This window comes from Anabrus simplex, chromosome 4 (genome assembly GCF_040414725.1).
Source record: "Anabrus simplex isolate iqAnaSimp1 chromosome 4, ASM4041472v1, whole genome shotgun sequence".
Taxonomy (NCBI): Eukaryota; Metazoa; Arthropoda; class Insecta; order Orthoptera; family Tettigoniidae; genus Anabrus; species Anabrus simplex.
Genome location: NC_090268.1, coordinates 404,366,052 through 404,393,050, shown reverse-complemented (window position 1 = coordinate 404,393,050; position 26,999 = coordinate 404,366,052). Strand labels below are relative to the sequence as shown.

Below are 26,999 nucleotides of genomic sequence, written 5' to 3'. Positions count from 1 at the left end.
ACACTAAAGAGACTGCCAGACTGATGAATGCGCGCGACAAGCGGGTGAATTATAACTCCGTGGCCACGACCTCGGCAAAAATTTGTACCCTTACTACCCTTCCTCACAGCACATGCAACGTCTCCACTACTTGCCGTAGCGCTATACAATAAAGGAAATATTTAGCATATAAGACAACAAGATTTGTACAAATAGCTTTTTTAAATAATTCCTAGTTCCAGCTGGCTAAAATGGAATAAATGTCATATTTACTCTACAAAGTGTGGGTGGGAGCGACTGTCCCTCCTCACCCCACCCCCTAACCGCCGCTACTGTTTGTAGACACGCCAAAGATGCAGTAAATGAAATCTAATAACTTATTAATTTAGACACGTGTAGACATTCAACTCGATAAAAGAGATGATTGCATAGAACAAAAACGAATACTGTTCGGCGAAATATGTGTGTAGAAGGCGTACGTCTGTTTGGAGTTTCTGTTGCATTCCGACCAGGTTGTCCAGCTTAAAATATTGTCTATGTATTCACCGCTGCTGATCACACTAGCCATTGCCGATATGCAGACAGCAAATATAGTGCGTCTGTACATACACCAGCCTAGAACCAGCGGTCGAAAACGATGTTTACAAATGCAAGGGATGCATTCGACCGGCAGCGCTGAGTAACATGCTGCGAGTGTGACTCTGTTTCTTATCTCTTCATATTCTGACTTAACCTGCCCGCTGGCAGTAGTTCCTCTGTTAAAATCAATTGGTAGACACCCCACACATCACTTATGCATGCGAGACATTTATAAGTAGAAAGTACGGCGTCCGTGAGCCACCTGGTATATATAAACGTTAAAATTAAAACACATTTTTAAAAACTGTGATTACACGTGTAAAATTAAGCAAGAAACTGTTTACATCTGTAGGTCCTAAGACTTAGACTAGGGATACACGTAGCTGAGAAACGGATAGGGCCACGATGGCATGGAAATGAAGGACTCCCTAGGCCTACAATCCTAATACCATCGCGGTCGGAAGAGAACAAGAGTTGACCAAGGGATGAGGAAAGAGTTTATGAATCTGCTGCACCAGAGGGTGTTGCGGGAAGCTTGAACCAATAGACTGCCAAGAACGTAAATAGTCGATACACATGAAGAAGTTACCTCGTTCCTGAGCTCTGCAGTGTACTGAATAAGCTAGACACTAGGTAGCGAGATCTTGGCGCTGGCGCCATAGTACCGTGCGGGAAAACAAGTGGCGCGTCTATATATTGGTGAACGAAGTCATGGAAATACTTTCTATAAACAGAGTCATCAAAGAGGCATTGATAGTTTGGATATTGCGGCATTTTACGAATTCTGGCTGCGAACGTCAGGAGTATCTGCTACCATGGTATTCATAAAGGTAAAACTCCCGATTCAGCAAGTAGATTGGGAATGAAGCTAGTCCAGACATCTCCGATTGCAAACCAAACTCCACTATGATATGTACTATTGAAGAATTTCAGCGCAGATGTTACTGAACAAAGGGCCACATTACCATCGACATGGGAAATAACCCTAGCCGTATAAAACCGTAGCCGCAACGCACAGTATTTTTCTCAAGTAGCTTTCTTACTCTCTCGCATAAAGAAGCAAGCTTTAGCGCGCAGGCGCTTAACGATTCTAAAATTGGCCATCATAGGATTCAGGGGATAGTGTTTCAAAGAGCGCCAACGATCACTTAGGCCCTATGGCTTGTGCAATTTAGTTGTCACCTGTTTCCGGAGAGTGATGGTGGAGGAGGAAGGTCAAAATTCCTGTAGTACTCGAACAAACGTGTTCGTCAACAGACCCCAACACCCCATGAGCAATCTTTACGTAAGCCTATTTCGAAAACTCTGCCTAATGTGTTAGACGATGCCAACACTTTGGAAATTCGCTTTTTCTTTTAATTCAAGAGCTTGAGAATTATAGAGAAATGGTCAGTATCACTGAGGCCATCGTGCACTTGCCACAGTAACAGGAGATTTAGCGCATGGTTACACGAGGTGACATCCAAGTGTGAGAATATTCCACATATGCTACTGAAGTTTACAGGTTTCCTACTGTTGAGCGCATAGATTCAACTGGTTGAACAATTGCTCAATAATTCCCCCCCTCGATTGCAGGTAGGCGGTGAGCCCCAGAGAGAGTACGGTATTCACATCTCTCAGCGAGAGGAAAAGAAGAATGAAGATCATAATCTGGTGGAACGCACACGTTACACTGTCATTACTGGCAAAGAGCTAAAACAGCCTACAGCAGAACACTTCCGTCAGGAGAACTGTCATGAGCATCAAATGGGATGACTAGTATGCAATGTGGTAGTTCTTGAGAAGGCGCATGTGAACAGCATAGAAATAGGAAAATAGCAAAAGTCCTCTCAGTTTTAATTACTGCGTTGATGGGGTGAAAGTTCCTTTTGGGGATCATTGTAAGTATCTAGGTGTTAATATAAGGAAAGATCTTCATTGGGGTAATCACATAAATGGGATTGTAAATAAAGGATACAGATCTCTGCACATGGTTATGAGGGTGTTGAGGGGTTGTAGTAAGGATGTAAAGGAGAGGGCGTATAAGTCTCTGGTAAGACCCCAACTAGAGTATGGTTCCAGTGTATGGGACCCTCACCAGGATTACCTGATTCAAGAACTGAAAAAAAAAATCCAAAGAAAAGCAGTTCGATTTGTTCTGGGTGATTTCCGACAAAAGAGTAGCATTACAAAAATGTTGCAAAGTTTGGACTGGGAAGAATTGAGAGAAAGAAGACGAGCTGCTCGACTAAGTGGTATGTTCCGAGCTGTCAGCGGAGAGATGGCGTAGAATGACATTAGTAGACGAATAAGTTTGAGTGGCGTCCTTAAAGGTAGGAAAGATCACATTATGAAGATAAAGTTGGAATTCAAGAGGACAATTTGGACCGGGCGAGTTGGCCGCGCGCGTAGAGGCGCGCGGCTGTGAGCTTGCATCCGGGAGATCGTGGGTTCGAGCCCCACTGTCGGCAGCCCTGAAGATGGTTTTCCGTGGTTTCCCATTTTCACACCAGGCAAATGCTGGGGCTGTACCTTAATTAAGGCCACGGCCGCTTCCTTTCAACTCCTAGGCCTTTCGAATCCCATCGTCGCCATAAGACCTATCTGTGTCGGTGCGACGTAAAGCAACTAGCAAAAAAAAAAAAAAAAAAAAGACAATTTGGGGCAAATATTCATTTATAGGAAGGGGAGTTAGGGATTGTAATAACTTACCAAGGGATATGTTCAATAAATTCCCAATTTCTTTGAAAACGTTTAAGAAAAGGCTACGAAAACAACAGATAGGGAATCTGCCACCTGGGCGACTGCCCTAAATGCGGATCAGTATTGATTGATTGATTGATTGATTGATTGATTGATTGATTGATTGATTGATTGATTGATTGATTGATTGATTGATTGATAGAAGCCTTCATCATCGCTCGTCGGCTTAGATGTGTTGGTCACATCCAGCGTATGAATGATAGCAGACTGTCTAAACAACTTCTCTACGGTGAGACTGGTCATGGCAAAAGGCCTCAAGGTGCTCCTTTGAAACATTATAAAGACCAGCTTAAGAAGACTATTAAGAGCACCAACATAAATGCTAAAACCTGGGCAACAACTGCAGAAAACCGTGTTCTTTGGTCGCAAAGCTACTGCAGATGGCGTCTCACTGATTGAGCAGACACGTCGCAGACAAGAAATAAAACCCATGAAAAGTAGAAATTACATCAGGTCCAACCGCGTCCTCCACCCGCCTTTAGATGTGACCTATGTGCTGACATGTTTCATGGGAGATTGGCTTGATCAGTCTTCAGCGACTCGACAGGGCCAACAGACTTTAAGAAGAAGTTGAGGAGGAAAATGTGTTCTCGGAAACGAGCAGCGGCCGACGACGACCGATGACTGTGCCGTGTTTTTCTTATAGATGACAAGAAAGCCGTCTGCTGAGTTCAATACTGTATACGAGAGGAGGCCGCAACTCTGTCCTGGTCTTGAACACGAGACAAGCTCGTTAGTGAGCGAGCGTATTTCCTTGTGAGTTGTGAACTGTTCTGCTTGTCCATTGATTCACCAAGTGTATTATGGCTCAGTATGTGTTTATTTCTGCATAACGTGTGTTTATTTATTATTCATATGTGTTCACATTCAGACAATTGTCAAGTGTAAAAGCTCCAGGTCACAACATTTTTACAATAAATTTCAGGCTACGAGAAATGCTTCGCCTAAGAAATCAAAGAGACAGCATAGAGTTCTCACAAAAGAAGTGTTAGATGCGATAGGTCATAACAAGAGGGAATTTCTAATGACTGCGAAAAAGACTACTAATTTTTTTTAACTTAACACCAACATCTCTTTTCATAATATTGGAATTTTATATTTTCATTTAGTCAGTTGACCGTTCAGGTTTGGCTTCTCCTCTGAACTCAGCGAGGGATCCCACGTCTACTGCCTCGAGTTCAGTGAGAGTTAGACATTTGGTCGGTGATACACCTGGGGAGGAGGACCGATATTTCGCCCATGCCGCCTCACCTGCTATGTTGAACAGGGGCCTTGTGGGGATGGGAAGATAGTCAAGGAAGCGGCCGTGGAAGTAAGTTAGGTACCATCCCATCCCGGCATTTGCCCGGAGAAGAAGTTGGGGAATCCACGGAAAACCACTTCGGGAGGATGGCTCAGGTGGGAATCGAACTTCCTCTACTCAGTTGACCTCCCGAGTACCCAAAACTGAGAGGACCCTGTTCCAGTCCTCATACCACTTTTCAAATTTCGTGGCAGAGCCGAGTATCGAACCTGGACCTCCGTGGGTGGCAGCTAATCGCATTAACCACTACATCACAGAGGCGGACAAAGTTGTTTAAATAATTCTTATTACCGTTGTATGGTTGCATCACCGCCTCGGTGACTCGCCGACACGCGACAGCGACTCTCTAGCTTGACTATAGGAGAAACACAATTCAAAATGCTCCATATCCAATATAGTTGTCACATTCAGGTCTCGGTAGTTCTCCGAGTAATACTTGTGTTCTCGATAGTTAAATACGCCTACGGTCCGGTTCGTTCGTTCCGAGGTGATTACAGTACTCTTAAGTTTGACAGTGCGCGAGATACAGTTTGGGAAAGAGTCCTAGTGATTAATAAATGCAGTTTATCTGGCCTCTCACCACCCTGGTGTCGCTACACCGAAGTAAAAGGTGCGCCCGCACCCAAGGGAGGCCAGCTCGTCCGCAGGTATTCAGCCATGTACTAGCCGTCCACATGCTAGCGCTGTCCGGAGATCTACAACTGAACTCAGGAGTCAACCAAAGTAATCAACGTTTGGCATTTTTCCTTCAAAATGTGAGTAGTATGCGTAGCTCTCTTGATGACTTTAATATTGGACTAAGTGAAGGAAACTATGACTGTATTTGTATCAGCGAAAGTTGGCTTAACGAAACTGTAGCTGATAATGAAATATTAACGGACAATTACGTTGTATTTCATAAGGACAGAAATTCCGTGCACACTTCAAAACTGGATGTGGGAGGTAATTTAATGGCTGTGAAGCCTAACCCAGAACCAGTGTCGAAGCCTGAGCTTTCTGGGAATAGGGAGTGTCAAGCTTTGAAAGTCAACCCTCAACCCGGTCGTGCTGTCTTCATTGTGTGCTGCTAGCTGCCTCCAGATGAAGTGAACGACCGGCTTAACGACCTACTTCAAACATTGGGAAACATTGGATCTGTCCTCAATACACGAGACACTGTCATTGTGTGCGTTGATTTTAACTTGAGCCAATTAGCTTGGAAAATAGATGAGTCCAGCACATTATCAAACAGGGCGAGGAAGTATTTTATATCTATTATCAATTATCTTTATTGTTCCCAGATCTACAGTATTTCTACCTTATTGATCCATTAATGGAGAAAATTAATAGTGCCCAACTTTGACAGGCTTTATCTTCTAAGATACACACAGAACAGTTTCTCTTAAAATAAATAAAATAACATGAAATGAATTAATTGGAGCCTACTGCCAATTAGTCCACGGACATCTTCCTCTTGGAGAACCGATAGCCATGCTAGTGCAACACTTTAAATGAACACAAGGGAAAAAGGCAAAATTAACGAAGGTAAAATTAAAATGACAAAATAAAATGAACTAAAGCAGAACGGCACATCGACCTCTTGTTACAAGGCCACTCATATGGGGGACAAAGTCCTCCCTCACCTCGTCTGACTGACACAGCAAGACATTACATTCCACACCTACCTCTCCTCGCTGAATCTACTATCGCCTGCTGCCCAGTCATCACGTCGCTTAACTGCTGAGTTGTGACCTTCATTACCTTACTGTTTCCACTTGGTGCTTATAATCACATTTCACCACTACGTCAACTCATATAATTCAAGTCTAATTGTCTATCGTCACACCCATCAAAATCACACTTAGTCACTATGTCATCTCCCTTCTGTATTCAATACTCCTTACAAATACAATTTGCATCTATTACTCGATCACATCAATCAAAACCACACTGAAGCACTAGGTGCACTATACTTTTCCAATATCCAGAATAATCAACCTCCACTTCCACTCCAATTACCACACCCATCCTTTAAGCATCATTTCATATCTAAAGCCCCCACCTTTACATACCGTTCCACCATTAACTTGCTAAAAGTATATTCTCTTAAAATACAATTTGTTTGCTAATAAACAACTTGCCCTTCAAACATATACAACCCTAATCACTTTATCTATCATCACACCCATCAAAATCACACTTGATTACTATGTCATCTCCCTTCTGTATACAATACTACTTACAAATATAATTAGCACCTATTACTCGATCACTTCAATCAAAACCGCATTGAACCGCTGGGTGCACTATACTTTTCCAGTATCCGAAATAATCAACCTCCACTTCCACTCCATTACCATTCCCATCTTTTATACATAGTTTCATATCTACAGCCACTATCTTCACATACCGATCCACCATTAACTTGCTAAAAGTATATTCCCCCAAAACATCATTAGCTTGCTAATAAACACTTGCCATTCATACATATGCAACCGTAAACACTTATATTAGATGCCCTCTACTTTTCCAGTAACCATAATAATCACACTCCACTCCCACTCAAAATACCATATCTATTTCTTAAACATCATTTCGTATCAACAACCACCACCTTTATATACCGATCCACCATTAACTTGCTAAAAGTATCAACCTTTAATTCACTCACTATATTCCACCAATACAACCTCTTATTCCACCACTTTTTCACCATCATTTTCCTCATAAACGCGTATTACTTCCTCGCACCACTCCCCTTACATCCGCCCACTACTTTCTACACATGCATTAAAGTTATTTAACCATCCTTAGCCACTCTCACACTTGGTAAAATCCATACAAAATACCGACACGTACCAAGAAATCAACCTCTTATACAAAAAACAACTCCACTCCGATACATTCCAACTTATACTTGTTTACCAAATACTTCCGCTTATAAATTAAATATACTTGAGACCACCATTAAGTTGCAAAGGTATATTCCCTTTAAAATACCATACTCTTCACTTAACCATCATTGACTTGTTAATCACTCATAACTGCCATCTAAACTGCACTCCTCTCTCATTCTCCATCCATCGTAACTCTGATCCCACTATGACCACCCTGCATCCACCTTCATCCAACCCCCATTATATCTCATAACTCCACCATGATTTCAATCACTATTCCCTTACTTACTTACTAACTTATTAGGGTTTTTACTCCTCGTGACTCTACCTTCTTCATTTTTCTTCATCCCCCACATGTCCCTTTGCTCATAAACAGCTCTATTCTCCGCCTGGTTCCCGCTGCTCTTTCCTCTTCACTCTACACAGCCATTCCTTCACAGAATTCGCCTCTCTGACTTTCCTTTTCTCTGTCTATGTCCATACAGGTATTCCTAAGCCTTCCTATTTTCACCCCGTTGTCCACTGCACTTCCCTTTTCACTGTGTACGATCACACTTTCACCATGCATATTTCCCTGCCTTACCTCACTTAACTTCCAGTTCCCATTTGTTGTTTACTTATAACGGTGTCCATCTTCTCCAAGACTGCAGACCATTACTTGCCTTTCTTCTACTCTCTTCCCCATTTCTTCTTCTCTCTTCATATTCTCTTCTAAATCCCGTAGTTTCGTCACTGTCCAAAATCTAGTCCACTGGCCATTGGATACCACTAGATGTTGACCCTTAATGTAAGCTCTTAACCCTTGGAGTCTGTCCCAGACTAAATGTATTTTTAGGGTATTTATATTCCTCATCCCTTCTCTTCCCGTGTCCCTGTTAATCCAGTTTTATTGTGCTCCGTAGATTATCCGCGCCTCTTATCACTATTTCCGCCATCAGGGTGGAAAACAACTTTACTTTTATCGGCCTGTTGCCCCGTGCTTTACCTATCATTTCTACATCGTCTATATCAACTTCACTGAAGTTGATGTTCATCCTTTTTGGATGAGTTCCACAACCTTGTAGATTGTCAACACTTTGCCCTCTCCTTTTTCTTCCGGCACTCCATATATAAATAATCATTTCTTCTTTCGTTCTTGGCAACTGCCTTCTATTTCAGCCTTCACCTTCACCACATCTTCCTCCATGTCCCTTATTTTCTCCTTAAGTGACGCAATTCCTCTCTCGTTGATTCCTACTTTGGTCTTTGTTTCGTCTGTATTTCCCTGTATCCATCGCCTCACATTCTCAAATTCATTCACTTGTTCCTTTATCATTATTTTTAATTTGCTCAAATGGGCATACTTCTTCCACCACCTCCCTAACCACCCTCCTCATTACCTCCACATCTTCCCACCTCATGTTTCCATTGAGAGTAGGACCTGGGTTTACTTTCACACCCCTTATAACTAGCAATATCATAATCACCGTTGCTACCAAAATCATCTCACCCTTCAATCTTGATTCCACTTCACCTCCTTCACTCTTGGCTGTTTCCTTCTTCCCTCGCCCCAGCCAACTTCCGATAACTGCCCGATACAGGATAGGGTGGCATGGAGAGCGGCATCAAACCAGTCTATGGACTGATGACTCAAACAACAACTGTTCCACACCAATCATCTTCCTCTTCACTCCCGTCTTCCTTCTTCCACGCACCGCTCGCACTCCACTCCCGCGTTACCGGCACACCCGACTCAGCACCTCTACACCTGCTGACTGTCTAGGTAAGACTCAAGTATTTTTATATCTAGAAATTATTAACTAATTCTATCTCAGTCAGATTTGTAATTTCCCTACTAGGAATTATAATTTTCTGGACTTAATTTTAGTCTCAAACGAATTACTTGGAAGTGGAGAGTCAAAACTGAAAATGTAATTCACTCTGATGGCCAAGCCATCGAAATCTTCCTGCTTATGCCAAGGACATTTCGCATCGAACCGCAAAACAACGTCATATTTGCATGGACGAAAGCTGATTTTTCTTTAATAAGGGACCTTTAATCTCTGTGCCCCTCGAATGTGACTAAAGAATCCTACTCTGTGGATGAAGCTATAAGCACATTTTTGAACTTACTTTATGCGGTCATAAAAGACAGAACACCATTTCGAAAAATTAACGTCAGAAAATATCCATCTTGGTACGACTCAGAACTAATCCAGAAACTGAAGGAAAATGAAAAGGGCAACAAGGAAATACGAAATATCAGGCCAAGAGTGCAACTGCATGGAATTTTCCACATTACGAGGTGAATGTAAAAAAAACTGCAGCGTGATAAGTGCAGGGACTACGTTAGGTCGATAGAAGATGACGTCATCACACGCCCTAAACGCTTTTGAAATTTTATTAATAATAAAAGAAACTCTTCCCGTCTGCCTCCCACTATGCTAATAAACGGAACGAAAATCGACGAAAAAGATGAAATTCTACACACATTTGTCCAAACTTCCGAGAAGTGCCATTCACTTTCTGAGCCCTGCAATGCAACTTTTTCTCCCCCATTTTAATAGATCCAGCGTCTGCTCAAACTTCTGTGACAGAGGTGACAGGGATCTTGTCGTCGGTAGATATTAACAAAATATGTGGGCCTGACGAGATACCTGGCGTCGTCCTCCGTGAATGTGCTTCCCAGCTGGCAATTCCACTATGTGAAATTATAAATAAATCATTTAAGTGTGGATGTTTTCCAACCGAGTGGGAAAGGTGTTACGTAATCCATATCTTCAAGATAGGTGTTATTCGATAATTATAGACAAGTAGTGCTGCTTTCACTTTTATCGAAGGTGGCGGAGAAAGACTTATATAATCGCCTGTATGACTCTTTTAGTCAGTACACAGACCTATCACAGCATGGATTCGTTAAAGCCAGATCAACTGTTACCAATCTGGCAGTTTATTTATTTTCAATTTCAGATGCATTGGACAATAGATAAACAGGTTGATGTGATATATACTGATTTCTCCAAAGCCTTTGACTCTTTACAACACGAGGCATTGTTGAATAAGTTGTCAGCGTACGGGGTGTCCGGGAGTAATTTCGAGTGGCTGAAGAGTTACTTGACAAAACGAATATATTTTGTCAAGTACAAAACGAATATATTTTGTCAAGTCCGAGGGTTTGATCTCTGACCCCTACCAAACTTCATCTGGCGTCCCACAAGGATCACTGTTAGGGCCTTTTCTATTTGTTTTGTTTCTGAATTATATTACTATAGTCGTCCAGAGCAGTGAATGTCTCTTGTATGCTGATGACTTGAAACCATACAAAGTCATAGATGAAGTCAGTGATAGCGATAATGTACAAGGAGATTTGAAACAAATATATGAGTGGTGTGATAAGTGGTGTGGTTTCATGTCATTTGTTCGAAAATTAACACCTGTATTTTACATATATAAAATCAGTGGAGAACTTTTAAATCGCGTGGAGGTGGGTAATGACCTAGGAATTGGAATTAAAGAGGACAAATTGGGGCAAATATTCGTTTATAGGAAGGGGAGTTAGGGTTTGGAATAACTTACCAATAAATATTCAATTTCTTCGAAATCATTTAAGAAAAGGCTAGGAAAGCAACAGGTAGGGAATCTACCACCTGGGTGACTGTCCTAAATGCAGATCAGTATTGAGTGATTGATAGGTGTAATTCTTAGTTTGTCAAAAGAATTGTAAAGATTTCAGTAATATTACATGTGCCAAAACACTGTTTTGTTCCTTGGTGAGACCTTCCCTCGAGTATGGCTGTGAGGTGTGGCTCCCGTATCAGAAAGGCCACATAACCCTCTAGAGAGAGTACAGATAACTTAAGGCTCATGAAGTGGATTACTTTTGGATTTCTGGGCATGCCACTCTTCAAGCAGGTATGAAGAATTTGTAAAAATTCTTGGAATGAATACGCTGGCAACGTACTGAAAATGTGCCACGCCCGTATTAGTCAAGTCGGAGAACAAGAGACACCCCAGGGGTGCTCATTTCGAAGATGTATGACTGGCTGAATAAATACAAATGGCAGGATTAAACAGTGGGTTTGGAAATAAGAAATAATCGATATTAAAATGGGAATTATACATTGTTTATTCAAAATAAAAACAAGTACTTTTGCCATCCTGATTCTCTCTGATTATGGGAAATGATCGCTACGTTAAATTAAATTACTGATGATCCTTGACGTGACATAAAAGTAATTCAAACAAACGGGATGGTGCATTCGACTTATTTGCCATACAATTCCAACAGAGTTGATTAATGAACATGTTTGTTTGTCAATCGTAATTCTGTTACAATATTAACATTTGAATCTTGAGAAATGATGTGATGAATTAATTCCTCCAACAAATCTGAAAAATACATTGAATTTAATGGAGTGTTTTAAATATAAAATATTTAAAATTTATAAAATCTACTTCTTCTCATCATTTTTTTTTCAGTGAAGTTACGTTCTTTAAATATGCATTACGATTACATATATCTTGAAAGTGCTTTCGAAATGAAGTAAAAATTAACTCGAGACGTCGAGTATATCTGCTCTAAATTATTCTCACTTATCTCATCATGAGAACTAATATCTAACGTTATCGTTAAGCGGTCATTTATAAGGAATCGGAATTAATAATCTTCAAAAACCAATCAAATCAAAAATTTATCGACGTTGAAATGCTGTCAAAAATCCGTCTGTCACACAACACATACATCTGAAATTTACAAGACATAACTTATAACTATAAAATCTGATTAATTCTACCAACTATCTACAGGAAAATTTCTAAAGAAGAAATACTTACATTATTTACATCACATCCATGTACGAATTAACATTCTCACTCTCCATTGGATTCCATTCTGAAGTAGCACTGAAAATATGAAGTCTCCATATGGTTCAGAATTCGTGCGATTAAAGTGAGTTCGCCTAGTATCGAACTACAGTCTGATCAGGATATTTATCTGAGAATCTACGTCCAAATTTAATAATTTTCCAGTAAGATTCACACAAACATTCGTGGCTTCGAATCAATGCTCTCCATTAGTTACAACAGGATAACTTATTCCTAAAATTTAAGACCGAATTCTGGAGTACGCCTATTGACATATACTTATTATCATCATCAAAAGACTTTATCAAAACGACTACAATTTTGCGTTCTCGAAGAAGCATCATCTATATCCTTCTACCATAAATATCATGTATTAAACGTATCGTCGCACAAAACACGTCGTAATTCACTATCAGACGACTCTTATCACATAATATATTAATTCACCATAAATTCACAGTACAATATTACAACCTTACAACGATGACTAATATCCTCCATAATTGTATATCACAAAAAGTGTAGTCAGAAATTCACGTAAGAACATATTATTTTCCAAGAAACAAGTCTTACTTCCATTAAATTTGTCTCGATGATTAAATACACTATTCAGATAATATATCTCTACTCACGTACTCCTAATAAATCCATGATCTTATTACGGAATTAACATCCTGATGACATACTACAATTACCACGAGGTACGAATGTAAGTCCAAATATCACCGAAATATCGAAAAATATAGGGAATATATTATCTCAATAAATTCCTACGACACAGATTAACTCACTAATGCAGTAAAATTCATTAAATAAGAAAGGATGGTTATGATAACACATGGTTAAACTTCCGATGATCCGTCAGTTCAGAACTCAGTAGCACGTGGTTAGGAATATGACTCGAGTACACGAACAAAACTTCATGTCTTAACTCGAACATTTGGGAACAATTGATGAAATAACATGAGAAATAAATCAACTACTAGACTACGGGACTACACAAAATGATTAGAGAAAGAAAGAAATTGCTACAAAGAACAGATATAAATAAAGACGTTGTCGACTTAACTTATACTGTAGGCTTCATGTTGAGCTCCGGACGTCCTCAATTGAACAGTCTAGTGTTGAAATCCCTGCATTTCTCCTCCGTTGGCGACGGTCTGCAGATTTAGTAGTTCATGATGAAATTTGGGTAGAATCCAATATGAAATCTCATCTCCTTGCGATGTAAGCTGTTGAGGTCCTCTTCAACTCCACACTTCCAGATGATTTTGCTGAAACTTGTACAGAATAAATTAGAGAAAGTTCTAGGCACAATCCTGCGAAAATGTCATTAAAAACACACGTACTTTAATTATTTATCTGCATCCATTCGACGTATGTTGGTCGAGTACATCTAATTGTAGTAGTAGAGACTGGCACAATTTAAGTATAGGATTAACGCTGGATATGCGACCTCACTGTCCCTGGTGACGACTGGATCTCGAATGACGTTCTGCCTCGGGTATAGCGACGTTCTCTTTGACCAGTGTACTGAGCGTAGCCGTAGAATAAATGAAATGAAGTGAGAATGAGCACGCGTATGACTTCCCTTAAGTAGAATCACACCCCACTGATCGTAGGAAGTACGAGTCAGTTCAAGGACTGAATTCTTGTCAGCTCCTTTAATTAAATCATATTACTTTCCATCAGTACACCATTCAGAATTAAACATAAATTCAATTACTTATTATTGTAGTTTACACATGATATCATTATCACTGTTCAGTCTAATTTCACCTTTATACACCTTCGTGAGTACAAATATCATGCCGTCCATGTTACTAATAATATTTTCTTTACATTTAATCAAGTACAACTGTACGCGAACATATTCCAACTATTTCTTTCTCTCCGCTTCTTTTTATTTGATTTATTTTCTGATCCAGCTAGTTCGCTCCTCTTCACGTTTGAAACCTATCGCCGCCTCGCTCCGGGAACGAGCACGTGCGATGCCAACGAAAGAACCAGACTCTCGTCACACTACCCTACATTCAGCCTCTTGATTCGAAGCATACGGTCACAGTGCGAACGCAATGTTAGCGACTAAATGCTTGAAGAGTAAAGTGGACTGTCCGGATATACTGGTGTTGATTCCACTTAAGCAGGCGAACAAGGCAGAAATGCACATTCCACCTGCCCAAATGTAGAACGGTTGCACATGAAAATTCTTGGTTCATGCAAGCCCTCAGGACCATAAATCAGCTGGAAGGGTCACTCGACATTTTTCACCACCCTTCCACTGCGATTCGGAAAGCTCTTCTCAAGGGTGAAACGTGATAATTTTGTAAATTATATGAACTATTATGTAAATAGTCTGTAGAAAATATGCGAAGGTGTATATCTGTATGTTTGTCTATATATGTATATTTGTTATATTTTTTGCTTTCTATTTAATTTTCTATCACATCACCTGCAATTGGGACATCCTTAGGTGATAAATATATATTCTATTCTAATATAATATAATATAATATAATATAATATAATATAATATAATATAATATAATATAATATAATATAATATAATATAATATAATATAATATAATATAATATGCGGGCACTGTTTTGTTCCAGTGGTATATCCAGGTCCGAGTGCATCCTGACGTATCGTATGTACTGATTCCGTGGTTACATTGCCTGTTCTTTAGCTGGTGTCTAGCGTGTTCTCTCACAAGAATAACAGATCACAGACATCACTGGTGGGATGTTCTAGCAGGTTCTATTCTAGGAACTATTGGTGCAGTATTCTCTGTAAGTAAACATTTGATTTTTTAAATCAATCCTTGGGATTAATGGCGTAAATATCGGGGGCCCAGTTAAATTGATAAGTTTCCAATTTCATTAAATGTTCATTTTTAATGCTAATTTAGAGACCTCCCAGTCAATTATTATGTGCCCTTGCTTTTGCTGATGACGTAGTAATAATTTCTGAAGAACTAGACTCGCCATATGTAGAAATTTGAAATAGAATATTAAAAACCGGGGATGGGCCTAAATAATTTTCTCCGCTCCCTGGAAGAGATGAAAGTCACGGATATGTTTTTTCTGTTAAGAAGGTGAGAGAGCGAATTTATATCGACAATTCTGTGCTTTTCCGTGCAGTGCGAGTGTCTGTACTAGATTGCAGGAGTGTAGAGGTTCAGTTAAGTACCTTTCGCGAAGAAATGACCTTGCATTCTTATAACGATGTAGCCTACACTGAGTGGCCAAAAGTCTCGGGAAGGGGTGTCCCATTAGAAATTGTACCTGAGCATTGCGGCTAGTTGCGGCGTAGCTGAGCAGTCTGTCACAGATACCAGTGTCGTGAAGATGGCAACACATCGCGAGATAACCGACTTTGAACGTGGGATGAACACCGGCGCACGGCGCATGGTTCATAGCATTGCGGAGATTACACGCGAATTAGGGTTTCCGAGGTCAACAGCGTCGAGGATGGATCTATCTTCAATATCGCAGAGAGAATGTTACTACCCGCGTAAACAGCCGCAAGGGAAAACTACACGTGTTTAACGAACAGACATCATGGCGCCTCCGGGGAAACATACTGGGCGCTCGACGGGATACTGTGAGTCAGATCACCGCCCAGTTGAATGTTGTGAGTCAGGAGCCCATTTCTACCACGACTGCAAGGAGACAACTGCACCGCATAGCCTTCACCAGCCGACGACCAACTCGTGCCCCTTTGCTGACACCTCGACACAGAGCTCAGCGGTGCATCGGCAGTAGACTATGGAACAGTGGCGGCGTGTTGTATGCTCCAATAATCCCGTTTCCAGTCGTATCGAGCTGATGGGCGCGTGAGAGTGTGGCGTATGCCCCATGAAGCTATGGATCCTGCGTGTCAATAAGATTGTGTCCAGGCGGGAGGTGGCTCAGTTCTGGTCTGAGAGGCGTTTTCACGGTCGCAGTTACGTCCAATTGTCCGGCTGCATTGAACGCTGACAGGTGCACGCTATGTGGACATCCTTTCAGATCATGTATATCCCTTTCTAGCCTTAGAGTGCCCTGATGGAGATGCCATGCTTCAACAAGACAATGCGTCATGTCACCTCCCTGTGGTGGCACGCAGGTGGTTGGAGGAGCATTCCAGTGGAGTTACAACCATGGATTGACCTCCATATCCCGCGATCTTAATCCAATCGAGGATTTATGGGATGTTGTCGATGCTGGTGTACGCTCCATTAACCCTGCAACAACTACAGAAGACCGGAGGGTAGCAGTACAAGATGCATGGGTCCAGATCCCTTCAGAACGATTCCAACACCTTGTATAGTCGATGCCTCGTCGTATTGCTGCCGTTTTGAGGGCTCGCGGAGGAGCAACTCGTTATTAACAACACATTCAATGTCTTCCCATGACTTTTGGCCACTCATTGTATATCCTACTGACTTAATATACAGTACATAGATCACAAAGAGTGCTTGCCTTCATTGACATGACCGTGTGTAAGAGGCTCTGTTGTGACTTAAACGAAATGTCATGCAAAGACAGTGGCAACTCGTTTAAAACATGGCGTCATTATTTTGTGTCTACTTATACAGGGTGATCGGAAACAACGTGAACCCGGTATATTATAAGTGTTCGAGTGTTGGTCATACTGATAAATAAGTTGAAGAAAATCATTCTATCTCTCTTTCCATTGTCATTTTATCAGCTGCTGAACTTAGCCAAGCAGATCGCTTTGCGAGTGAATTCAAATGGGCTTTGTGAGGCGGTGTTGCTAAATCTACTCGTGGCTTAATATTGCGATAAGGAAAATTGTGCAAACTTAGATTTTGGGCAGCAAAATGCAAATTTGCGTTTTGAATTTGTCAGTATATTTTCTTTTACCGATTCTAGGTGTCTTATAAAAGACTGATATATCAGATAAATTAAAAAACATTTTCTTCTAGATTTTTGGGAGGAAAAAAAGGAGCTTTATTTCAGTATTTTTAAAATTTTCTTCTTGATTTCTAATTCTTCCTTTAAATATTGCTATGATGTGACCGAATTACAGTGAATGGTCAAAAGACATGGGAAGACACTCAAAACGGCAGTAATACGGCGAAGCATCGACTCTACAAGGTGTTGGAGTCGTTCTGGAGGTATCTGGCTGGACACACGCATCTTTCACACTATCCACAATTTGCCTTGTGTAGTTAGTGCGGGGTTCGTGGAGCGTACAGCATCCCATAAATGGTCGATTGGATTAAGATCGGGAGATCCGGAGGGCCAATCCATCGCCGTAACTTCACTGGACTGCTCCTCCAACCACCTGCATGACACCGCAGACCGGTGATATGTCTCATTGTCCTTTTGAAACATGGTATCACCACTAGGGCCAGAAGGGGATGCACATGGTCTGAAAGAATGTCCACATAACGTGCACCTGTCAGCGCTCCCTGCAGGCACACAAAGGGGCCTAATTGCAACCATGAGAACGCCGCCCAGACCGGAACTGAGCCATCTCCCACCTGGACACAACCTTGTTGACACGCAGGATCTATAACTTCATGGGGCATACGCCACACTCTCACGCGCCCATCAGCTCGATACAACTGGAACCGGGATTCATCGGACCATACCACAAGCCGCCACAATTCCGTGGTCCATCGCCGATGTTCGCAGACACATGCACGTCATTGGACTCTGTGTCGAGGTGTCAGCAAAGCGATGCGAGTTGGTCGTCGGCTGGTGAAGGCTATGCGGTGCAGTTGTCACCTTACAGTCCTGGTAGAAATTGGTTCCTGACTCCCAACATTCAACTGGGCGGAGATCTGAATCACAGTACCCCGTCGAGCGCCCAGTATGGTTCCGCGGAGCCAACGTGATGTTTGTTAAACATCTTTGGTCTTTCCGTGCGGTGGTTTACGCGGGTGGTAACATTCTCTCTGCTATATTAAAGATCCACCCCCGACCCTGTTGACCTCAGAATGCATGTAATCTCCGCAATGCTATATCCCATGCGCCGTTCGCCGATGATCATCCCAAGTTCAAAGTCGGTTAATTCACGACGTGTTGCCCTCTTCACGACACTGGTGTCTGTCACACACTGCTCAGCTACGCCGCAGCTAGCCGCAACGCTCAGGGTGCACGGCGCATTTTCTAATGGAACTCCCCTTCCCGTGACTTTTGGCCACTCAGTGTATATTTTTAAAGGAATTAACAATTCAATAAATAAACAAAAATTAAAAAAACATTGTTGAAATTAATAATAAATATCTGGAGTCCGACAGATACCATGCTACCAGTTACGTTATAAAAATATGTGGTAGGTCCTACCGGTTGAGGGTTAAGATAATACTTGGTAAACCGATGACAGGGAATCTGCCATCTTGCCGACAGCACTAAATGTACATTAATGATGATTGATTGATTGATTGATTGATTGATTGATTGATTGATTGATTGATTGATTGATTGATTGATTGATTGATTGGTAGTAGTATAATAAGCGGGTTCGGCCGCCTCCTCCTCCTCCCGCCGCCTCCTCCGCCACCGCCTCCGACGCCACCGCCCGCGGGAAATTTGAATTTTGGCGGGAAATTTGAATTTGTAAACAAAGCCACGTGCTTTTTGACAGCTGTCATCGACAACAACGCAACGCTAACCTCACTGCTGCCATCTTGACGGGCCTAAACCTCACTAGTGCCAACTTAACCTCACTAGCGTGAGGTAAACAAAGCCACGTGTTTTTTGACAGCCACGTGCTTTTTGACAGACAACAACGCATCGCTAACCTCAGTACTGCCATCTTGACGGGCCTAAACCTCAGTAGTGCCAACTTAACCTCACTAGCGCGAGGTAAACAAAGCCACGTGCTTTTTGACAGCCACGTGCTTTTCAACAGATTTGTAAACAAAGCCACGTGCTTTTTGACAGACAACAACGCATCGCTAACCTCAGTACTGCCATCTTGACGGGCCTAAACCTCAGTAGTGCCAACTTAACCTAACTAGCGCGAGGTAAACAAAGCCACGTGCTTTTTGACAGATTTGTAAACAAAGCTACGTGCTTTTTGACAGACAACAACGCATCGCTAACATCAGTACTGCCATCTTGACGGGCCTAAACCTTAGTGGTACCAACTTAACCTAACTAGCGCGAGGTAAACAAAGCCACGTGCTTTTTGACAGCCATGTGCTTTTTGACAGATTTGTAAACAAAGCCACGTGCTTTTGACAGCTGTCATCGACAACAACGCATCGCTAACCTCAGTACTGCCATCTTGACGGGCCTAAACCGCAGTAGTACCAACTTAACCTAACTAGCGCGAGATAAACAAAGCCACGTGCTTTTTGACAGCCACGTGCTTTTTTGACAGCTGTCATCCGCCATCTTTAAACTACAGAGCACCGTGCTGCCCTCTTTCGTCACCTGTCATCAGCAGTGCTGCCATCTTGACGGGCCTAAACCTTAGTGCTACCAACTTAACCTCACTAGCTCCAGATAAACAAATCCACGTGCTTTTTGACAACCACGTGCTTTTTTGATAGCTGTCATCCGCCATCTTTAATCTATAGAGCACAGTGCTGCCCTCTTTAGCTACTTACCTTTGAAATGTGGTGGCGGATAATTTGAAAAATGCTTTTCGACAAGCAGCCATCTTTAATCCAGAGAGAACCGTGCTGCCCTCTAAGTGGTGGCGGCAAATTGAAAAATTCCACGTGCTCTTGTTTGAAAACAAACTCACGTGCTTTTTTTGACAGCTGTCATCTGCCATCTTTAATCTATAGAGCACAGTGCTGCCCTCTTTAGTTTGAAATGTGGTGGCGGTAAATTCCACGTGCTCTTGTTTGGAAACAAAGCCATGTGCTTTTTGACAGCTGTCATCCGCCATCTTTAATCAACAGAGCACCGTGCTACTATCATGCGGGCAATTTCATCACCTGTCATCCGCCATCTTTAATCCACAGAACACCGTGCTGCCCTCTTTATGACTACTACCTTAAGCATGTAGTAGCGGGCAATTTGAAAAGTTCTGTTAGCTATCATCCGCCATCTTTAATCAAGAGAGCACCGTGCTGCCATCTTTAGCTAGATACCTTTGAAATGTGGTGGCGGCAAATTGAAAAATTCCACGTGCTCTTGTTTGGAAACAAACTCACGTGCTTTTTCGACAGCTACCATCCGCCATCTTTAATCAACAGAGCATAGTGCTGCCCTCTTTAGTTTGGAATGTGATGGCGGCAAATTCCACGTGCTCTTGTTTGGTAAACATAGCCATGTGCTTTTTTGACAGCTGTCATCCGCCATCTTTAATACACAGAGCACCGTGCTGCCCTCTTTATCGTAGTAGATGTAAATTCGTCACCTGTCATCCGCAGTGCTGCCATCTTTAGCTAGATACCTTTGAAATGTGGTGGCGGATAATTTAAAAAGAAAAATTCTACAGCAGCCCTCTCTCGACGCTAATTGCATAAGATGGCGGCTATACATGACTCCTTAAGGGTGCTTACGCAAGATGGCTGCTATACACAGGTTCTTATGAGACGCCCTTGGGATGCTTGCTCAAGATGGTAGTTATACATGGCTCCTTATGAGATGCCCTAGGGATGCTTGCTCAAGATAGCGGCTGCTCTTATGGGACGGCTTAAGTGTCCTTGCACAAGATGGCTTGAGACGCCCTAAGGATGCTTGCGCAAGATGGCGGACACAAGATGGCGGCTATACAAGTCTCCTTATGAGACGCCTTAAGGGTGCTTGCGCAAGATGGCTGCTGCTCTTAGCTTAGAGGCTAACGTGTCGTGATAGTTCGATTCATTAAATTTAGGGCTTAAATGCAAAATGTTAAATATCTCGAAAACGGTGCATCGTAGAGCAAAACGGACAAAATTTTTCTACCCAATACCTAGGTTCGCAGTATGAGGAACAAGAAAATCATAGTCTAATGATGGGATCAACGGTTCGGTTCCTACTTAGGCCCTTTGGCATTTGCTCTGTTTTAGCTTGTATTGAAGCGAGTCTTCGTAACATGATCAGGTCTAGCTATGGTAGAGAGTATAACGTACCGTGCAGGTTCGATTCATTAAATTTGGAGGCTTAAATGCAAAATGTTAAATATCTCGAAAACGATGCATCGTAGAGCAAAACGGACAAAATTTTTCCGCCTAATACGTAGGTTCGTAGTATCAGGAACAAGAAAAAACATAGTCTAATGATGAGATCAACGGTTCGATTCCTACGTAAGCCCTTTGCCATTCGCAGCTATCTATTTCTACAAGATGGTGGCTGCTCTTATGAGAAACAAGATGCCTTGAGACGTCCTAGGGATGCTTACGCAAGGTGGCAGACACAAAATGGTGACTATACATAGCTCCTTATGAGACGGCCTAGGGGTGCTAGCACAAGATGGCGGCTACTCTTATGAAGAAAGCTAGCTTAGAGGCTACTGCGCAAGATAACAGCTGCTGTTATGCATGTGGTGGAGGGCAATTTGAAATTCTATGTGCTTAATCAACAGAGCACCCTGCTGCCCTCTTTAGCTGAAATGTGGTGGTGGATAATTTGAAAAATTCTTTTGACAGCTATCATCTTTAAACAAAGGCGACTATACATAGGCTGTTAAGGCCTTATCATTCTCCTCCTCCTCCTCCTCCTCCCCCTCCTCCTTATCTACCTCCTCCTCCGCCTCTTATGTCAAGGCATAGCTTTATATCGAACAAGTTTAAACCTGCATCGCGAAGGCAAGCGTGTGCAGCGATAACATTATTGCGCATGTTTAGACTTTCGAAACATAAGAAGAGTAGAATCAAACGCTGTACTCGATACGACATGTGATCAGAACATTGATTGATGCGTTCAGAAAACAAAATAAGTGATCAAGACTAGAATCGAACGATGTACTCAATACATCATGTGTTTAGAATATGTCAGGGGATACGCTTGTTCTAAGAAGATCAGATTGAAACATAACAAGACTAGAATAGAACACTGTAATCGATGTTGTTAACTTCAACATGTGATCAGAACATTGATTGATGTGTTCAGAACACAAAATAAGTGATCATGACTAGAATCGAACACTGTACTCGATACAACATGTGATCAGAACATTGATCGATGTGTTCAGAACACGAAATAAGTGATCAAGACTAGAATCGAACACTGTACTCAATACAACATGTGTTTAGAACATGTTAGGGGGTACCCTTGTTCTAAGAAGATCAGAATGAAACATAACAAGACTAGAATCGAACACTGTAATCGATGTTGTTAACCTCAACATATGATCAGAACATTGTTTGATGTGTTCAGAGCAAAAGTACAATTTTGATGATTTGCGCAGCTAACTCGCTCGGTAAACGATATAGCCAAAGTATAACTTCAAATTATTTACCTTCCATCATTCGTCTTGTGTGTAAAAATCAGTCGAACAAGTTATCGCATAAACATGGCTGAAAAAAAATCGTGATAGGGTATGGAACCCAGGGGTTACATCTTATCCGAAGGGCAAAAAGGATGAAAGGACTCTTCCTCCTCCTTACCGCACATTCCTTGGCTAAAGGGCTAATGGGCTAAAGGGCTAATGGGCTAAAGGGCTAAAGGGCTAATGGGCTAAAGGGCTAAAGGGCTAAAGGTGCAACAACCTCATCGATCGCTATCAGCAAGAACGCTTGCACTTTGTTAAGTGTAGAAAATTAATCTTTATTGGTAAATGGTTTTATGTTCAGAACAAGGAATGGAACCTAGGGGTTACGTCTTACCTAATAAAATCCCCGAGGTGCGATGAGTTACGTTTTTCGAACTAGTGTTTGGAACACTGAACTTTTCAAGATGGCAAGAGTGAGGTTAGCAATGTTCTGTTGTTGGATTTTAAATTCCGCGCTACAACATGCATAAGGTGGCAGCCCTTGAGGTTTACTCCCGTAAAGATGGCAAGAGTGAGGTTAGCAATGTTCCGTTGTTGGATTTTTAAAATTCCCCGCTATAACATGCAAAAGGTGGCAGCCTTGAGGTTTACCGCCGTAAAGATGGCAGCAGTGAGGTTAGCGACGCTCCATTGTCCTTCAAAGTGAGGTTAGGGTTCGTCAAGAAGACAGCTGTCAAAAAAGCACGTGGCTATGTTTACCAAACAAGAGCACGTGATCGTGACGTCACGGTCACGTAATCAATCCTTAGCTCGACGTCGCTAAGAGCAGCATTAGGATTAGCTATTCTTAAAAGTCTTGGGAACAGAGCAGCAGTATGAATTGCTATGTTTCAAAGCGTGTACACATCACCTATCGATTTTACATACATCGACCATCGAACTAAACTTCACCCGCTAGATCGTGCTGCTATCTTAGCATGACTTTAAAGTGCAATGAATAGCCATGTTTCAAAGCGTGTACACATTACCTATCGATTTTGCACGCATCGACTCTCGTACTAAACTTCTTCCGCTAGATTGTGCTGCTATCTTAGCATGACTAAGATGCATGAACTGAAAGTACGAAGAATAACCATGTTTTAAAGCGTGTACACATTACCTATCGACTTTGCATGTATCGACTCTCGTACTAAACTTCTGCAGGTAGATTGTGCTGCTATCTTAGCATAACTTATACGCATGAACTTAAAGTACAGAGAATAGCTATGTCTCAAAGCGTGTACACATTACTTATTGATTTTGCATGCAACAAATATCGTACTAAACTTCTTCCTCTAGATTGTACTGCTATCTTAGCATAACTTATACACATGAACTTAAAAGTAGAAAGAATAGCCATGTTTCAAAGCGTGTACACATTACTTATTGATTTTGCATGCATCAAATATCGTACTAAACTCCTTCCGCTAGATTGTGCTGCTATCTTAACACAACCTATACGCATGACCTTAAAGTAAAAAGGTGTGTACACATCACCTATCGATTTTGCATGCATCGAATCTCGTACTGAACTTCGTCCGCTAGATTGTGCTGGTATCTTAGCATAACTTATACACATGAACTTAAAAGTACAAAGAATAGCCATGTTTCAAAGCGTGTACACATCAACTATCGAATTTGCATGTATTGACTCTCGTACTAAACTCCTTCCGCTAGATCGTGCTGCTATCTTAGCATAACCAATACGCATGACCTTAAAGTAAAAAGAATAGCCATGTTTCAAAGTGTGTACACATTACCTATCGACTTTGCATGCAACAAATATTGTACTAAACTTCTTCCGCTAGGTTGTGCTGCTATCTTAGCATAACCTGTACGCATGAACTTAAAGTACAAAGAATAGCCATGTTTCAAAGCGTGTACACATTACTTATTGATTTTGCATGCATCAAATCTCGTACTAAATTTATTCCGCTAGATTGTGCTGCTATCTTAGCATAACCTATACCAATGAACTTAAAGTACAATGATTAGTCATGTTTCAAAGCGTGTACACATCAACTATCGAATTTGCATGTATCGACTCTCGTACTAAACTTCTGCAGGTAGATTGTGCTGCTATCTTAGCATAACTAAGACGCATGAACTTAAAGTACAAAGAATAGCTATGTCTCAAAGCATGTACACATTACCTATCGATTTTGCAAGCATCGACTCTCGTACTAAACTTCTTCCGCTAGATTGTGCTGGTATCTTAGCATAACCTATACGCATGGCCTTAAGGTACAAAGAATAGCCATGTTTCAAAGCGTGTACACATTACCTATCGATTTTGCATGCATTGACTCTCGTACTAAACTTCTTCCGCTAGATTATGCTGGCATCTTAGCATAACTTATACACATGAACTTAAAAGTACAAAGAATAGCCATGTTTCAAAGCATGTACACATTACCTATGGATTTTGCATGCATTGACTCTCATACCAATCTCCTCCCGCTAGATTGTGCTGCTATCCTAGCATAACCTATACGCATGACCTTAAAGTAAAAAGAATAGCCATGTTTCAAAGTGTGTACACATCACCTATCGATTTGCATGCAACAAATATCGTACTAAACTTCTTCCGCTAGATTGTGCTGCTATCTTAGCATAACTAAGATGCATGAACTGAAAGTACGAAGAATAACCATGTTTTAAAGCGTGTACTCATTACTTATCGATTTTACATACATCGACTCTCGTACTAAACTTCTTGCGCTAGATTGTGCCGCTATCTTAGCATAACCTGTACGCATGAACTTAAAGTACAAAGAATAGCCTTGTTTCGAAGCGTTTACACATTACCTAATGATTTTGCACGAAACGACTATCATACTAAACTTTTCCCAATAGATTGTGCTAAAATCATGTAAGTGTGCTGCTATCTTAGCATAACCTATCGATTTTACATGCATCTACTATCGTACTAGACTTCTTCCGCTAGAGCATGTAGCAATCGCTTTTGTGTATCCCTAACCCATGTGCACGAACTTAAAGCATAAAGATGAGCTATGTTCTAAAGCGTGTACACATCACCTATCGATAATGTATGTATCGAATATCGTACTAAACTTCTCCTGCTAGAGCGTACGAGTATCGCTTGTGCGTGCACGAACTTAAAGCATAAAGAATAGCAATGTATAAAAATCTTGTAAACAAAGCAGCAGCATTACGTATAGTCAAGATTAAATGCGTGCACACATCATGTATCCATGACGCACACAGTACTAAACTTATTCCATTAGAATGTACAAAGTTCGCATGTGTTTGTGCTGCTATCATAGCATAGCCTATGTGAATGAACTTAAAGCATAAAGAATAGTGATGTATAAAAATCTTGTGAACATAGCAGAGTGTTAACTACGTAGGTGTAGACATTGAACTTTACATGCTGAGGCAGCATACTACGTGAGCGTGACGTCACGACCACGTGCTCTTGTTTGGTAAACATAGCCACGTGCTTTTTTGACAGCTGTCTTCTTGACGAACCCTAACCTCACTTTGAAGGACAATGGAGCGTCGCTAACCTCACTGCTGCCATCTTTACGGCGGTAAACCTCAAGGCTGCCACCTTTTGCATGTTATAGCGGGGAATTTTAAAAATCCAACAACGGAACATTGCTAACCTCACTCTTGCCATCTTTACGGGAGTAAACCTCAAGGGCTGCCACCTTATGCATGTTGTAGCGCGGAATTTAAAATCCAACAACAGAACATTGCTAACCTCACTCTTGCCATCTTGAAAAGTTCAGTGTTCCAAACACTAGTTCGAAAAACGTAACTCATCGCACCTCGGGGATTTTATTAGGTAAGACGTAACCCCTAGGTTCCATTCCTTGTTCTGAACATAAAACCATTTACCAATAAAGATTAATTTTCTACACTTAACAAAGTACAAGCGTTCTTGCTGATAGCGATCGATGAGGTTGTTGCACCTTTAGCCCTTTAGCCCTTTAGCCCATTAGCCCTTTAGCCTTTTAGCCCATTAGCCCTTTAGCCCATTAGCCCTTTAGCCAAGGAATGTGCGGTAAGGAGGAGGAAGAGTCCTTTCATCCTTTTTGCCCTTCGGATAAGATGTAACCCCTGGGTTCCATACCCTATCACGATTTTTTTTCAGCCATGTTTATGCGATAACTTGTTCGACTGATTTTTACACACAAGACGAATGATGGAAGGTAAATAATTTGAAGTTATACTTTGGCTATATCGTTTACCGAGCGAGTTAGCTGCGCAAATCATCAAAATTGTACTTTTGCTCTGAACACATCAAACAATTTTCTGATCATATGTTGAGGTTAACAA

At 41.4% G+C, this 26,999-nt stretch overlaps 1 protein-coding gene across 2 annotated transcripts in view; it reads left to right on the top strand.

Moving 5' to 3' along the window:
* Window positions 1–26,999, top strand: part of LOC136872765 (phospholipid phosphatase 1) — a 227,632-nt gene that overhangs the window by 129,892 nt on the left and 70,741 nt on the right. For both annotated transcript variants that reach the window (XR_011018106.1, XM_068227527.1), the window contains exon 6: window positions 14,939–15,115. Coding sequence is in view for 1 of the 2 variants with exons in the window: in XM_068227527.1 (XP_068083628.1) it covers window positions 14,939–15,115 (177 nt within the window). In the remaining variant the exon portion in view is untranslated. The remainder of the gene's footprint in view (window positions 1–14,938; window positions 15,116–26,999) is intronic.